Here is a 16,751-nt window from a genome sequence, read left to right as displayed (position 1 = left end):
GGCACCACTGTAGAAAGGAGAATGATGCTTGTGATAATATAAATGAAGAAGCAATTTGCTGGGCTTCTATCAAAAAGTTCCGGATGCTTGTGATAATATAAATGAAGAAGCAATTTGCTGGGCTTCTATCAAAAAGTTCCGGCTTTACCTTCTGGCATTTAAATAGCTCATTTACAATTTCCATTAATAGCTGAACTGCAAATGTTAAGCTTTTTTTTGCAAAACCTATCCATTTTTGAGGCAATTTGATGTTGCTGTATAATGCTGCCTGATACAGTCAGACCACTTCTGTCTACTGTCCTACTGGCAGCTGCTCTGCAGCAGAAGTCTGTTTTAGCCTTGCTTCCTGAGATTATTTTATTGGAGATACCAGGGCATGAATGCAATGCCTTCTGCATGCCTTTGACACTGCTATTTAGCTAACTCTCATTAACACATTTTAAACTTTCTTTGATGATAGAAAACAGCATAGCCTAACAGAATTCACCCATGCAATGATCTTGATATGAAGTTATCTTTTATCTACAGGTGCATATGCATCCTGAACTTCCAAGTTTCAGCAACTTTTGGTGAAACAGGCCTTGGGGATGGGAAGCAGAAAGTAGGTATAATATGGACTGGGAGATTATCAAGTCTGGCATCAGTATTTTGGGTGTGCAGGCGGATTAATGCAGACTGAATACAGGGGCATGTGGGCAATGAGGATTAGATATCCATTGAATGCACACCCAACCACAATTTTAAAAAAACAAAACGGTTCTGGAGGTATTCCCTGTATTTGGCAATAAACAGATACTGGGTTAGTGTTATACTGGCTCATCATTTCAGATAAGTGTGCCAAGAATTACAGCTTGGCCAAAAGTGGCTTTAGAATACAATGGACTGAGAGGGAGAGTGCCAATACCGACAGACACAGATGTTTTTCAAATTGAGATGCACTTCAGGCACAGAAGTAATAAAGCATTCTTTAATAAAGTCAATAACAGAGATGAACTGTCCAGCACAGTAATTCTAAAATACTGTTATCGCCAATCAAACAAAAAATTCCTCTTCTTGACTCATTAAGTGTGAAAGTTTTCTGTGAGCAGCTAATCCAACAGCAGTGCTTAAAAAAACCTCCAGCTTACCTTGGAAAATAAGTCAAAGCAACCCAGGCGGCTGATCACACAATATACTTCAGGTAGGCGTGGACCTTTTCCACTTGGCTGACAACAATAGTAAAAGAAAGAAAGAAAGCAGGTTTAATTGCATTTTAAGCCACTGGTATGATTGTGCCATTAGCCACTATTCTAAACATGAATCTTTCCTTTCATCACCAAAGTGGTCAAACTTGGGAAATCACCTTATTTTCCCAAAGGCTGGAACAGAACCTCAAGATACATTTATCCATTCTGGCAACTGCTGTGCAATGGACACACTTCCCCATCATCATACCAAATCAAAGTTTTGTTTTATTTTAAAGAAACCTCCAGCACATTTAGCAATTTCTGCCATTGATGTCGTTTTTCTATCGTATATGAACTGAAGCCACCAAGATCACTTATGAGAAAATTTGGGAGTGAGGGCCATTGAGAATGTGACCACTAGGGCCAGCCAAATACATTTTGCTGCCTGAAATGAAGGACAAGATGGTGCCGTATTCCATGTACTGAATGAAGCCAAGTTGACTGGCAGTTGAATCCTGTCAACAGGATAGCATTTTCCACAGCACCCAAGGCCTCAGACTAGATTATGGGGCCATGGTAAGGCTATGTGGCAACAAAGATGAATGATTGGCTGGGGCGGGGGTCAGTATACAGACAATCAAGTAATGTTGCTGCTGCTCCCATTCCAGTACCCAGTGCCTTTTTTCAGGGGGTACTCAAGGGTACACAGTAGCGGCACATCTTTTTGTTGTTGTTAAAAAGTGTGGCACTTCACTCTCTGCCCACCAAGGAAATGTAATAAGCGAATAGAAAGAGAACCTACCCAGTTGATGCTGACAAAAAAACCCTGCATGGACACTATATAAAAGAACATAAGTTTCATCACACCTCTCCCCCCTTTCTTCCCCAACCCTATGCCGTATACAATACTAACGTCCAAATGTAACTGATTTGTAGAAAGGACTTCACAATCTGAAAAAAGAGACAATGCACGTAACTGTTGTAAACCAAGAAAACCTTTAATTTAAAAAAAAAAAATTAAGTGTGGCACTTACTGTAACAACTTCATGGTTGAAAAAAGTACTGCCAGTACCTAGGGTCTGAGGTGGTTACACCTCACTCCGCCAAATAGTAGGACTGGCCGTGGCAACCACAAATCTTCCCACATGAGTTTGCTTGCTACATCCATTGGGTGCCTTGCAAATAGAAAGCAATCAGGAAACTAGCCATGACCTAGGTGGTTTGACAGTGTCCTCCATAATCATGTAGACATTCCTTCATTATGAGTGTTAAAAGGCAGCTAATTTGCAGTTGTGCTGATGGTGTGAGCACATGCTCCATATTAAGGACAAAACAGCAGTGCCAATTCTGTGTACCTAAGGTACGCTAGCTCCTTCCATTTCCAATCAAACCAAAGGAGATGGCAACATTTAAAAATCCTGGTTTTTAACCCTATTTTTATGAGGCTTTCAAAATATTTTCTGCAGTTAACGCTTTGCTGTTGAGCTGTTTGCAGGAAACTGCAGATTAATGTTCTAATCAGAGAATGACTGGGCTGGTCAGCAGGTGCGTGTGCTTCTGCAGTTAAAATCGTGAAGATGCAGTGCAGTTAAGTGAACACAGATGAGTCTATTTCTGGATCAAGACCTGCTGCTCAGCAGACGTCACATTTCTGAAAAGGCAGAATCCTTCTTTGTCCATATTAGGTATAAAAACGCCTTCTAAAAGCATCAAGTGATTATATCTAGCATGTGGGATTTGGGTTAAAATCATTGTGTCAAATCTGCAGGAATGCTGTAGCCATGCCAGGCGTCCTGGACAGCTACCAGCTAAAAGCTGTCTTGCTGGCTGCCAGTAAAAACACTGCATTCCTGGGTCATATATAATAGCAGGAACAATAACGGCTCACAGTTTAGTCAAAAGCTCCGGCCTTGTGAAATATTACTCCTGGGGTTTTTTTGCTGCTTTTTTAATAACCCTTAAAGGCTACAGTGTCACCAAGTTTTTTTAAAAAATGAGCATCTTCACTTTCCAAACTTCTCTTGCTTCATGTCCTTTATTTCAGATTTCCCTTTTCTTTTTACCAGCAGCAGTGACTTCCTTTGTGCTAACAGATCGCAGCAATAAAAAAGGAGCCCCTCAGAGGTGGAAAGTTTTTAAGTGACTGGAACTCTTCTTTCTATCAACTCTTTCACTGGTGTGTGCATGCACCAAACTGCATAACCTTTCAATTTCCTTCAAACCTCTAATTATGAAAAAAGCCCCAGTGTTAGTACAAAGCATTTTACATTTGTGGCAGTATTCACATTTGAAATAAAAATCATTGAATTTTGAAATTGTTTTCTAATATACTGTAGCGTGCAATTTTAAGTAATAGCTCGAATTTTAAAGATTCCTGTTTATTTTCCATTAGACCGTGTGTGTGTGTGTGTGTGTGTGTGTGTGTGTGTGTGTGTGTGTGTTGATTAGTGGAAGATGGAATCAAGCAATACTGGGAGGGCCACAGGTTGCCCAACTTTGTTCTATATGAATGGGTAAATCAGAGGTGGATTTAGGGGAGCACCACTGGCTTGGTTGCACTCGGCACAGAGCCTTGGGGGCACAGCAGCTACGATGTAGAATGGAAGATGCAAAGCGAGGAAAGTTCCGATTTTTTGGTGTTACACAGGGCATCGCTGAAATTTGAGGCCCCAAGGTCCACCACTGACTAAATGCCCCAGGAGCAGGTTGTCTCAGTGCTACTGGCTGTTATGCAAAATTGTAAAGATCAGAAATGACCTATCATCAAAGCCAGTTTCATCCCCCTGTGAACCTCAACCTCACTGTAGATTTGTGAGTCTGAAGGCAGTCTTAAAAAACAAATCTCCCCAAGTATTCAAGAAGACTAAAGGTTGTCAGCCCAGCATACACATCTATAATACAGAACTCTGAAAAGAGAACAAAAGGCTTATTTGGGCCTCAAAACACTTAGGAATAGCTCTTAGGTGATGTTTGCCACTGTTTTCAATTTTCGTGCATCAGTGAATTATTTCCCACTCCTTTTGAATATCAACATAGGAGTTCTGATAAAAGAGTTTCAGATTTAGCCACATATAAGGGCATTTGAATGTAATTTCTAATAATCCCAAAGGGGGACATCTAGAATTCAAACTTCAGTTTATGGAAGACATTAATGCCAGTGATCAAAATGCACTTATAATATAATGCTTATTTAAGTGAAAGAAACTGTGGATATAGCAATGTAATGTGAACATACTGTACATATTAATAGTCATGGAAGCCTGACAACTGTACTTGTCCAACTTTATTGTTTTGAAAATGAAACAATCACAATCTTTAAGCCCAAAGTGGACTTCAAGCAGCATCTGACAGTGCCAGGAGATCCTGTCCCACACTATCAACATTACTTTAGATTACAGCTTTTGAATAGGCTTTTCTGAATAGTAAAGTCTGTGTTCTGTAAGTCAGGGTTGTGTTGCATGTGTTATGCAGATGATTTACAAGGTCTGCAGTTTTGCACACCCAACCCTTTTCCATCCTCAAAGCAATCAAACAGGAGTACCAGCTATCCTGCCAGGAATATTCTTTGGTATCTTCCTCTCCACCATCCAACCCAGGCCATTAGCAGCACCTGCTGCTGAAAAGTTAAGCTTTCTAAAAAAGAAAAGAAAAATCTAACAGCAGGTATGTAATGGGTTTAGGGGTTGCTCGTGCGTAAGTTGGTAAGTTGCCGCCACTCCTGGCTAGGTTACCTGGTTGAACCCTTTCTGACTGAACAGCCTCTAGCATCGTGACTGTCTCAGTCGCTGGTAGAATCCGTCAGTGGGTGTTTCTTGAACTTCTTCCAGCACAAAAGTTCTTTGACGCCTAGTCTCCGCCTAGTCTCCCTGCGCGGAAGCCTTCTTCGCAGGGAGGGTGTGGGCAGCGGAGGACCCGTACTCTCTCCGCTGGTCTCCGGTGAGGAGTCTTGGAGCCTCCTCTCGATTCCCCCATCTGCCCCCCTTCTCCACTGGTGTTACGCTGATTTCCTTCCCCAGCAAATGGGCTGCCCCTCTCCCTACTGGGACCCTCTCTGGCATCCCTCTGGAGACTTCCCTCCACCTCTAGCTCCGATGGCAGTTCCCTGACAAGGTAGTCCGTTCAGAAGTGGGAGTATCTGCTTTTCCAAAACAAGGTTCCATCTTAATGTGCTGCTCCCTCACAAATTACAGTGGTACCTTGGCTCTCAAACTTAATCCGTTCCGGAAGTCTGTTTCATAACCAAAACATTCCAAAACCAAGGCACACTTTCCCATAGAAAGTAATGCAAAATGGATTAATCCATTCCAGACTTTTAAAAACAACCCCTAAAACAGCAATTTAACATTAATTTTACTATCTAACGAGACCACTGATCCATAAAATGAAAGCAATAAACAGTGTACTGCAGTCACACAATCAATCAATCAGTAGCTGAACTGGGTTCCACACACGTCACAAAAACAAAACAAAAAAGCCGCAAAAACAAAAATGCAAAATAAATAGCAAAAATAGACAGACCTCAGTGTAACACTCAAAATGGAAGTGTGGCAATCAAATCGGAAGCGTAACACTCAAATCAGAAGTGTGGCACTCAAAACAGAAGTGTGGCACTCAAATCAATACATAAACACTCAAAACGGAGCACATTTGGCTTCTGAAAAAAGTTCGCAAACCAGAACACTTACTTCCGGGTTTGTAGTGTTTGGGTTCCAAGTTTTTTGTGTACCAAGGCGTTTGAGAACCAAGGTACCACTGTACTTGTTTGAACCAAAGCCAAAGTCAGTGTTGCAGTGTCAGCACAGAGTAAGCGGTCAACAGTAATGTTGACCTTTGGTTGTCATATATCATATTTTTCCTATTTCTGGTCACATGCCTCCTTTTATTCCTAATATTCTGTTACTGTTGATTATTTACTATCATCATTGTCTCACAGACAGGGGAATTGCCATATTGGCTCCCTGATTCATGTCCCTGCAATTAAAAAACTCCCCAAGTAAAACAACTTGCCACATCAATTAAAGTATTTCAAAAATACATGCTCTTTCTGTCATGAGCATCAATCTCGTGGAGAAAACATAAAGTGAGCAGAGGCTTTCATTATATGAATGGTTGCATTTGATCATCCTCAATTCAGCAAGGTGTAATCCACATTCAGGAACAGATTCTCATGCATGGATTGCCTCACTATACTGTACATGCCAGAGACTGCTCTAGATAATATTACTACTGCTAGCAATGGCCTCAGGAGACATGATAGCAGAAATACTAGGTGCCTAATCATGGATCTGCCCCAATCATGGGGAGTGAGTACAAAAGGAGACAACAGATGAGGGGTACTATATCTTCCCTTGCTTCTATATTACCCCCCTACATTTTATTCCCACATGTGTTTTACTCCCTAGTGAAACTCTAATAGTAGAAGCATCCTTAACTGCTAGAAAGGTGGTTGGGAGATGGGATGCAGAAAGGTAAGTGACAACCAGGGACAGGGGTGTTCAGCACTCCTTTCCTGTATGCATCTTCTTGCTGTTAAAACTAGAGCCTGCACAACCCATTTCTGTGTGTCTGGGGGCAGACCTGCGTTTAAGCACATAGATCCTCTACCACCATATCTAAACTGGCCCTGAGTGGAAATCAAAGAATGACCTTGACCCAGTTTCCCAATAATGTAATGTCTACAAAAGGGAAGATGGGCAGAGCATGAGAAAATGCAGCTTACTGGCCTCTGTTTGGCGCTACAACACAATCTCATTAAAAACATATGAGTGGGATAGGAAGCAATAAAACATAGGTAGAAAAAGCAGTTCCCCAATGTTAGCTTTGGGCTTATCCACACTTGGCTTTCCTCCGCTCCTTCCAGGGACAGCCTGTGCTTTAAATCTCTGTTTCTATGTGCCCTTTTCTCTCTCTCCAGAGCTTTCCCCATAAAAATCTGCTCTTTAAAGTTCAATCGGAACAAACAGCAATCCACAGAAACCCTTAACTGACATTGAATTGACATTTCCTGCAACTGAGCATTAAAAAGCAGTTTTTTCCAGGGAAAGCTCTGGGGCAAAACAAAAACAAAAAAACACTTGGACAGGGAGCTTTTAAGTGCGGACCTGTGCCTGGAAAGAGTGAGGCAATAGGTAAGTGTGCATAGGCCCTTTAGCAGTTCTAGTGGCCTATACATTAGTTTGCTGATGTGCAAGGCATCTGTAGTCCAGTATGCACTCTGCAGCTAATACTAACTAGTAGTGCTAGTCCAAATGTACTCATGGGATCACCATGGGGAAAGAATCAACTGTCATGAGTGCCAGTAGCTCTGTATCCTCTTCATAACCGGTAACATTTCTATCAGATACATCCTGTTTTACTTCTAGTAAGCTCTTCTCTGGAAATGCCCAATTTGGAAGTAGGTAGGTATGAATTTTCCAAGTAGAATAAACAATTGAGAGTGGGCTTAGTTTTAAAAAATGGAATTCCCTGCCATAAACACTGAAACATGTAAAATACAGTAACCCCTAGATTCCCTGGAATATGAACATGGATTTGATTTGATTTTCTATAGAAAAAGCTCTATTTCCCTTAAGACCACAAGAGATTAATTTTCTTCTTGCATTTGTCTGCAGCCCCAAAAGTGACACATTCAGCTCTCATAATATGTCACATTCTTAGCATAAGTGTACGTTGAAAAAAGTTGATGTACTTACTAGTAATCTTCTGCAGTAACCAAACCTTCTGCTGCCATCTTCTCCCGTCAGCATAAAAGAGAATGTTTCACTGTAACAAAGATTACCACAGATGTTATTGTGCTGCCAAAAAGCAGGTGTTAAGATTCCTTTCGATTAATATTTTGACATGTTTTGAGATATCTTCCAGACAGATAAATCTTGTGGTTTTATCTCATAGTCTTGGTGAGGCTTTGAGACTAACCAAAGGATTTGTACTCATTCTATCCATGTGTAAATGATTACATAACACAAGACGCAATGGAGAACCAGATATTCTATTGTGAAATTGGTTGGTTTCTTTTGCCTCATAGTTGTAAGACAGAGTACTCCACTTAGAGTGGTCAGCTAGCATATGGTTTACACAGTAGTTTATGCTGTAGGAGGAAAGAAACACACCGATCCAATTAAGTCTGAATGGAATATATTCAAATTAACCAATGAATTCCAATTCAGCTATTTCAAGCTGGAGCCTCCCTTTCCATTTATTTCATTCATATCCCACTTTTCCTCCAAGGACTTCATGTCAGCATACATAGTTCCCTCCATCCCATTTTATCCTCACAAGCTTGTTCGGTAGGTTAGGCTGAGAGCTATTTCTTTAAGTATGGAGACTTTGAGGTGAGCAGAAAAATCTCCCCAAAGACTGACATCTCTTGTTCTGTTCTTAGCTGTCTGACTGCTATCAGAACTATACAAAACTGAACAAGAGATGGTTGCAAAGCTCCCTCAAGCCAGGCTCAGAGAATGTCTTTGGGAGTTTGCAAAAGCTCACCTCAAAGGAGAGGCAAGCTTTAAAAGGCCCAAACTCTCCTCCAGCTCAAATTAAAATCTGATCTGAAGAAGGAGAAGGAACCCTGGCTTTCCTCTCCACCATCCCTCCCCCAAAACACATATTCTGAAACTGCTTCCTCCTCTCTGCCATTCCCCACTTTCTGTTACTTGTATGGCCAGTGGTAATAGCACCAGGGAGAAGGGAGCAGAGAGATCTATCCCTCTAGCCACCCACCCCCGCCTGCCGCCACTCATTGCCCAGACATCAGCAGTGGTAGTGGGAGCAGCCACAGCAGGGTGCAGGGTAGCTAGAGGCCAATCACTTCCCCTTTTCTGTCATGGCAGCCCTTCTTTTCCAAGGCCTACCATGCCCTTCCTCTTAGGAAGTTGTTATGCAGCACTCCAAGGCCATAAATTATAGCCCTCTGCTCACAAAATTATCCATTTGATGTGTTGGAGAGGGGCAATTTGCATCTCCATTAGAGTGCAAGGCTGTGCCCACCCCAATGCTATGTCTGCTTGATCGTTTTTCTCTTTTTTGGTGCCATTGCCAAACTCATTGGGTATTGGGGTGGAGAGAGGGAGAGAAAGAGAGAACGAGAGAGAGATTGAGCAGCCAGATCACACCCCCTGAGCTGTGGGTTAGCCACCGCTGCTCTACTTGGTAACAGAAAACCTAAACAGGGCTTTAGTGATACTCAGAAGTGAGCTCTCCCTTCTCTAACCCCAGAGAGCCCAGAAAGGCCAGTAATCAAACTGCTATGAGCAATTTCACTGATTATCTTCTTCAATACTGTGCAAAGGGCGTTAGCAGGAGCAGCAAAAAGAGGCAAGGACTAGGTGTGGTGCACCAGCAGAACATAACTAGAGTTCCAAAGGAGAAAAAAAATGTCATCTACATTCAACAACAAGCAAAGGGCACAGATTTATGTGTGTTTTGTCAATCCATGAATCCAGTCTTCTAACTATCAGCAGGATAGTTTACCTGTTGTATTCTGACACTGGGTTCCAGTCCTTGGCATCTGGGAAGCAGAACTGTGGGATGGCCTTGAGACGTTCTTCTGCTTCGCGAACTTGCTTTGTGGGTCTTTCTAGCTGTGGTTGAATAAGTCAAAATCAGCAGAGTCCAGAACAGACTCAAATCAGGCTTTTAAAATCAACACAGGGAATAGCTATCCTTCTACAAACATCTATTAAGGATGCAATCCGAAACCCTCCTTACCTGGGAGAGCAAGCCCCATTGAACCCAATAGGGCTTACTTTTAAGTAGACATGGTTAAGGATTGAGCTGTGACTCAACCAATTAACTAAATGAGAAAACTGTATTTTATCCCCCAAAGCCATATATATATATTACTTAGTACAGAAACATATGCAGAAAGGCAAAAATGTGCCTTTTGAATTTAAACTACTGCCTTTTTGGTTCAAGAGAAGACAAATGACAAAATAGATAAGCTGTGTATTATTATTATTGATATCAGAGCCTCACTGATATCTTTCTCCTCCACACAATCACAGAAACGCACTTAGGATCCTGCTTTTGTTGCTGCTGTTCCATTATTGTCTTTGCCTGATCCCATTAGCCTTATGAGATCTTGACTCTAGGCAAAGAAAACTACAAACACTGAGAAGACTGACTTTATGGGTTGTATTCAACTAACTTAGAGTAAACCCAGTGATATTAATAAGCCTAAGTTTATCGAGGCTATTCATTTCAATAGGCCAATTTTGAGAAAAAGTCAGTGGGTTGTATCCAATGAAAGGACAAGTGAAAGTGATGCCTATTGCAAAGGAGTTCCAGCTGCTGACTCCCTACCATGGTGCTCCACACACTCCCAAAATCCTATCCTGAGGGCAGAACGATTTCTACAGAATAGAAAGGAACTGTGGCAATTCCTTCTTCCCTAGATCAAGCTGTAACACCATCACCGTGAACACATCTGTACTATCTATAGTGTGTTACATTCTCCCATAACATTGAGCCAGGGATTGCAATTCGTTTTTCAGCTTGTGCTAAGAGAGGAGTGAAGCGATCTCCCATGTTCACAGAAAAACCATTTACTATAGTTTGCCACATTGTGTGAATGCAGCCACCCTATTTACTTACTACTTACTTACTTACTCACTTACTTACTTACTTACCTACCTACCTACTTCCTTAAAATCATTTCTAGGCTGCCCTTTGTTTGAAAATATGACCTCACAGCAGTTTAGAAAAAAACAAAATATCACAGCAGTGGTACCATTTCAATAAAAAGTCTCGTCAAAACATCCACAACATAAACAAGGGCAATAAAAAGTGGCATCATTTTAAATTTTGTTTGTAAACCACCTAGAAAATATTTATTGATGGATGACTATATAAATTTAATGTGAAATATAAAATAATAATGTCCACCCATCTATACTAACATTTCTTAAAATTGGACCTGTGTCTATTTTTAAGTTATGCATGTACCTAACAGTGTCCCATATATGCTACAATAGCAGTCAACAGCTACAATAATGACGGCAATCCAATAAAGTTGTTTTACCTTTGGAAACTGATATGTGACTTCAGGGAGGTAAGTATTTTTAGAGGGCTTCTTCTTAAGAGAAACTACCACAAAATACTCAAACAGTTCACGTTCCTGCCATTCAATCAGCTCCAGTTCCAAAGTCCGGTAACTAGGAGCTCTCTTCAGCATTGACTGGATGTGGACAAGGCGCTGGGTGTGAGCTAATATTAGAAAAGAAGCAAGAAGTATTACTTGGCAGCTTCTGAGATGCTAAGCCCAAGCACGTTCACTTTTAATTCTGCATGTCTTTATTCCCTACATAAATGAAAGTCTTTTCAAATACAGAAGCAATAAAAGTTCTTGAAAAGAAACTTGAGGAATACAACTTACTCAAGCTTTACGAAGTCAGCTGACTGCATAGTATCAAATGCAACAGGCTGTAAACCGTAACGATCCCTATACTTTATTAACAAACAAGTATACATAAAATAGCTTCTCACATCACTTTAGAATCAGGTCTGTGTTGCCAAATATGTTTCAACCTTGATGTGATAAAGTCCTCTGGGTGAGATTCAACTAAGGATTCCTGGCAGCGGAAGCCCTACACAAGGACTTCTGCTTGCACAACAAAACTTTCCCTTCTCTCTTCTCCCCCCATGTAGATATGGGGGGGGGCTGATTTGAATGAGGGTGTGTATTAGGGAGACATTTAACCCTTTGCCCCCTGCAATGTGGTCCCAATCTAGATCAGGGACTAGACTGATGATAGCATTGCTTTTTAAAAAGCAGAAATAAAGGAAGCTCCTCTTGGAGTGAATGCCCCCAGGTAATATAAGAGCATTATCTTTTGGTAAAAATACAATAACAAATATATAATACTAATTTTAAGGCCCCACAGAAGAAGCAGCAACAAGCTGCAGTGTCACTCATCCATTTCTGCTGCACCTCAGAATACCACAGTAATCTGTATCAACCTAAAGCCAGGAAATTCACTGGAATAAATGCAGATTCTGGCACTAGCTGGGAAATAAGTCCATAAAAACAGATTTACTGGCCAGACAAAGACTGAGATACACCAGACTGCTAGAAAGCAAAAGCAGCAAAGACGACTAAGGAGAAGAGAAACTGTGCCCAGCAATTTCACAATCATTTAATCATCATTATTATTACTGTCTTTAAAGGATTTTTAAGTGATAGTCATATCCTCCATATTTCTTCTTATTTTTTTTTAAAAAACCATTCCTTTATATGAAGCTTTGCATTTAGTGCACCTTAATTAATTTGCTCCATGTTCAAAAAAACTGTAAAAAGAAGATAAGCTGCAGAAAATGCTGGTTCTGAGCAGGTGCTCCAAGCTGGGAAGAACTGTATTGGGTAGCGTTCACCTTAAATGCCTACTGCCGCCAATCTATAATAGGGTGATGACAGTACTGGCATATTATATAGGCTTGCTATAGATAATGATTACTGATATAACATATCTACAAAGTGCTTTAAGCATTTAGGAAAAGCAGTGTTACAATTGTCCATCACAATGACCACCACTTATTATATTCTTATTGGCTAAATGCAGGGATTGGGAAACCTGTGGCCCTACAGATGCCGTTGGGCTCTAACTCCCATCATCCTCGGCTAGCATGGCCAATGGTCAGGAATTACAGGAGTTGGAGTTCAAGACTATCATGGAAGGCTGGAGGTTACCAATCCATGATACAAGGCCTTGCATGAGAATAATTACTTTAGTCAAATGCAAACATCCCAAGGACAATGAAACGGCTTCTTCCTTACTGCACCCCCACTGTACCTCTCCAAAGGCCAATTCTTAGGCTCAGGGGACCCTCAGAGACCAGCAGCATCATTTATGATGATGCTCAGCCAGCAGCAAAAGGAGCACTAGGGCAATAGCAAAGTCCAGAGAGCTCCAAGTTGGAAGTAGCAGCCAGGATGCACCTACAGAATGCTGCTGCCATTCCCTGACCTTGCTGCCACCCTGTCCCATCCAAGTGAACACAGTGCTGCCAGCACCTAGTGGCATGGGTAGGCAAACTAAGGCCCGGGGGCCGGATCCGGCCCAATCGCCTTCTAAATCCAGCCCGCGGATGGTCCGGGAATCAGCATGTTTTTACATGAGTAGAATGTGTCCTTTTATTTAAAATGCATCTCTGGGTTATTTGTGGGGCATAGGAATTCGTTCATCCCCCCCAAAAAATATATATAGTCCACCCCCCCCCCAAGGTCTGAGGGACAGTGGACCGGCCCCCTGCTGAAAAAGTTTGCTGATCCCTGTTCACATGCCACTGCTGCTCCATTGCCACCCTCACGTGCCTCTGCTGTCAGAGATGAAATGGGATGTGGTAAGGGGGAGCTGTAGTTCTATCACCTTGTCTCCCATTTAATTTCATTGGATTGTACAGCAACTAGTAGATAAGGAATGCTGAGCCTCTCACCTTTAAACCTGTCATCTGAATCACTCTCACTCTCACTATTTTCATCTGAAAGAGAGAGAAGGATTCTATTATCAGAAGGAAACTTCAGGTTTGCTCTTAAAGTTAGCAAAATAATAATAAAAATAATGTGTGTCCTTATGTCCTGCAATGAAAATACATGGTCAAGCGATGTTTCATGATTATGGAAATCTTTAAGAAAAAAGTAATTTCCAGGCTGCTTGAGGAAGCATTTTGAAAACTAGTTTGACACTTTCCCATTCAAATTCTTTTTACTGAAAAGAGATTGTAACACCTCAGAGAAGTCAAGGGGGACACTTTAAAAGCTTAAGTAGTCAGAAATCTGCATGAATAACACGAATTAATTCTGTGACGAATGCCCACTTGGGTAACTGGGCATACTGGTAGCTAGGCTGGCGACGCATTCACCTGATGTGGCTGCTCTTAAGCAGGCTAACAGCGATGTGTCAAGGGCAGAGAGCAGCTATAACTGAGCCAGCAGCAAGCAGTAGCAAGGCTAAGTTCAGATCTAGATATAAGGGAAGGGCCATAGGCCAGCGGAAAGGCATCTGCGTTGTATGCAGAAGGTCGCAGGTTCAGTCTCCCACATCTCCCTGTCTGAAACCCTGGACTGCTGCTGCCAGTCAATGTGAGTGGACCAATGGCTTCACTTAGTACAAGACAACTTCCTAAGCCCTCTATGTTTTCATGTCTTGGTGTCGGAGTGGTACATCTCATAAGGCAGGAACATCAGGAACTCTCATTACTTCTGCTACACTGGCACATACACACTGGCATACATGATCACATGCACATACAAAGATGCACATGAGATGCACAGACCATAGCAAATGTTAAAAACATTCATTTGGAAAGAATATGCACACAGGATCCAGTTTTATTAATTGGTTTTACTTTCACATTGTTGCATATGCAACAAGTTGACAGAAATAAATCAATGGCTGGTGTGGCTTCACCATGAGCACATTTGGGCACTTCAGTTCTGCAGAAATTAGCTGGCACCTTCCAGGAAACATTGAGAGCCACTTCACACTTTATATAGCAATCAGGTTTGCTGCAACTATGGCCACATTTCCCTAGTATCTCTTGCACTAAATGTGCAAAATGTGAAAGGCAGATGGGCATTCCTAAATGCTGACGGATGCACACCAGGGACCCCTAATTGGCTGCAATCCCCTAGTTTGTGCTTAGGAACAAGCACCTGACCATGAAGCTTTATCTGTTTATTTATTATACAATATATCAGTGTAAAAGTGACTTCTGTAATAAAAGATGGGTGCTAAAACGGATTTCATGATATACCTCTCAGTGATGCTGTTTCAATATTGGACATTGAAAGCTTCTTCAATCTTTTTTTCCCTCTCTTTGCACTATAGATAGAATTGATTCTTTGTACAAGCTGTAAAAGAAGAGGAGAAACATTAGCCTCCATCAAATCAGCACTTGAACTCTAATAAGGATGGAGAATAAAAAAGGTGTGTGGGTGAGGGCAGCATGCAAGGCGCAGGATGTGTTAGCACCTCCCCTCCTCTCAGCACACCCTCTGCCCTCTCCAAATCTGCTCCAAATGGTTTGGGAGAAACCCAGAACAGGGAGAAGAGAGGGAGGGGAAGTTCTGTTAAGAATGTACTAAACACGACTGCACAGGAAAGAGTTAAACATATAAGGAAAATGCTCCATTTACCATTATAAATAAATATGCTATTGTTCATTCTAACTGCTCATACTACCAGATAATTATTCCGTCTCCTTCTTAGATTTGTAAGTTTTTTACCAAGTTGCAAGAGCTTAACTTTAATTGAGGCTTGTTTCAAATCTGCCATGACGCAGCTATCTGAATTGCACAGATATAAACAATAGGACCCAAGTTGGATCAGTGGCAATTTCCTTGGGAACCACCATGACAAACAAAAACAAAAAACTTTAGGCACAAACCATGGATTATAAATAGCATCAGGTCAACTGCTACTCACATTATAATTTAAGCAAAACAGAGCAATGCACCAGTTTGCAGTGATTAAGGGAAAGCGTGTAATCGCCCCTTTCCACACATGCACCTAAAAAGTCTTTTCCAGAAATGGAGTGGTGAAGGCAGACACCCACTGTGCCAGCAACATAACTCAGATGTCTTTGTGGATATTTCATGCAGTTGTTTTCCCTTTATTGAGAGCTAGAAGGCCACATGGCCACGGAAGGTGTTACATGGATATACATGTGCTTTACACCACATGTGTAAGCAATGACGGTTTTAGTGCTTTTACCTTTCAGTTTGAAGTTGGTTGCTGCAGCACAAAAAAAAAGCTCAGGGACTTTCCCACCCCCCACAACCCAGGTATTCCCACATGCATTGTTGTGTACAGTGGTACCTCGCGAGACGAATGTCTCGCAAGACAGAAAACTCGCAAGACGAAAGGGTTTTTGGTTTTTTGAGTTGCTTCGCAAGACGATTTTCCCTATGGGCTTGCTTCGCAAGACGGAAACGTCTTGCAAGTTTGTTTCCTTTTTCTTAAAACCGTTAATACAGTTGCGACTTGACTTCGAGGAGCAACTCACAACACGCGGTGTGGTAGCCTTTTTTGAGGTTTTTGAAGATTGTGGTGATTTTTGAAGCTTTTCCAAAACTTTTCCGAAACCGTGCTTCACAAGACGAAAAAAACCGCAAGACGAAAAAACTCGCGGAACGAATTAATTTCTTCTTGCAAGGCACCACTGTAGATAGATAGATAGATAGATAGATAGATAGATAGATGGTAGATAGATAGATAGATAGATAGATAGATAGATAGATAGATAGATGATAGATAGATAGATAAATGATAGATAGATAGATAGATAGATGATAGATAGATAAATAGATAGATGATAGATAGATAGATAGATAGATAGATAGATAGATAGAGAAAGAGATAGATGATAGATAGATAGATAGATAGATAGATGATAGATAGATAGAAAAAGATAGATAGATAGATGATAGATAGATAGATATAGATAGATAGATAGATAGATAGATGATAGATAGATAGATAGATAGATGATAGATAGATAGATAGATAGATAGATAGATAGATAGATAGATAGATAGATAGATATAGATAGATGATAGATAGATAGATGATAGATAGATAGATAGATAGA

At 41.2% G+C, this 16,751-nt stretch overlaps 1 protein-coding gene across 8 annotated transcripts in view; it reads right to left on the bottom strand.

The window, feature by feature from the left end:
* Positions 1–16,751, bottom strand: part of DENND2B (DENN domain containing 2B) — a 163,317-nt gene that overhangs the window by 28,504 nt on the left and 118,062 nt on the right. For all 8 annotated transcript variants that reach the window (XM_081210971.1, XM_081210973.1, XM_081210970.1 and 5 more), the window contains 6 exons: positions 14,916–15,012; positions 13,596–13,640; positions 11,185–11,369; positions 9,636–9,745; positions 7,859–7,928; positions 1,128–1,205 (listed from right to left, as the gene is read on the bottom strand). In XM_081210971.1, coding sequence (XP_081067097.1) covers positions 1,128–1,205; positions 7,859–7,928; positions 9,636–9,745; positions 11,185–11,369; positions 13,596–13,640; positions 14,916–15,012 — 585 coding nt within the window. The remainder of the gene's footprint in view (positions 1–1,127; positions 1,206–7,858; positions 7,929–9,635; positions 9,746–11,184; positions 11,370–13,595; positions 13,641–14,915; positions 15,013–16,751) is intronic.

The sequence above is a fragment of the Podarcis bocagei genome (assembly GCF_964188305.1).
Source record: "Podarcis bocagei genome assembly, chromosome: 1".
NCBI classification, from domain to species: domain Eukaryota; kingdom Metazoa; phylum Chordata; class Lepidosauria; order Squamata; family Lacertidae; genus Podarcis; species Podarcis bocagei.
This window is presented reverse-complemented; position numbering and strand designations above follow the sequence as displayed.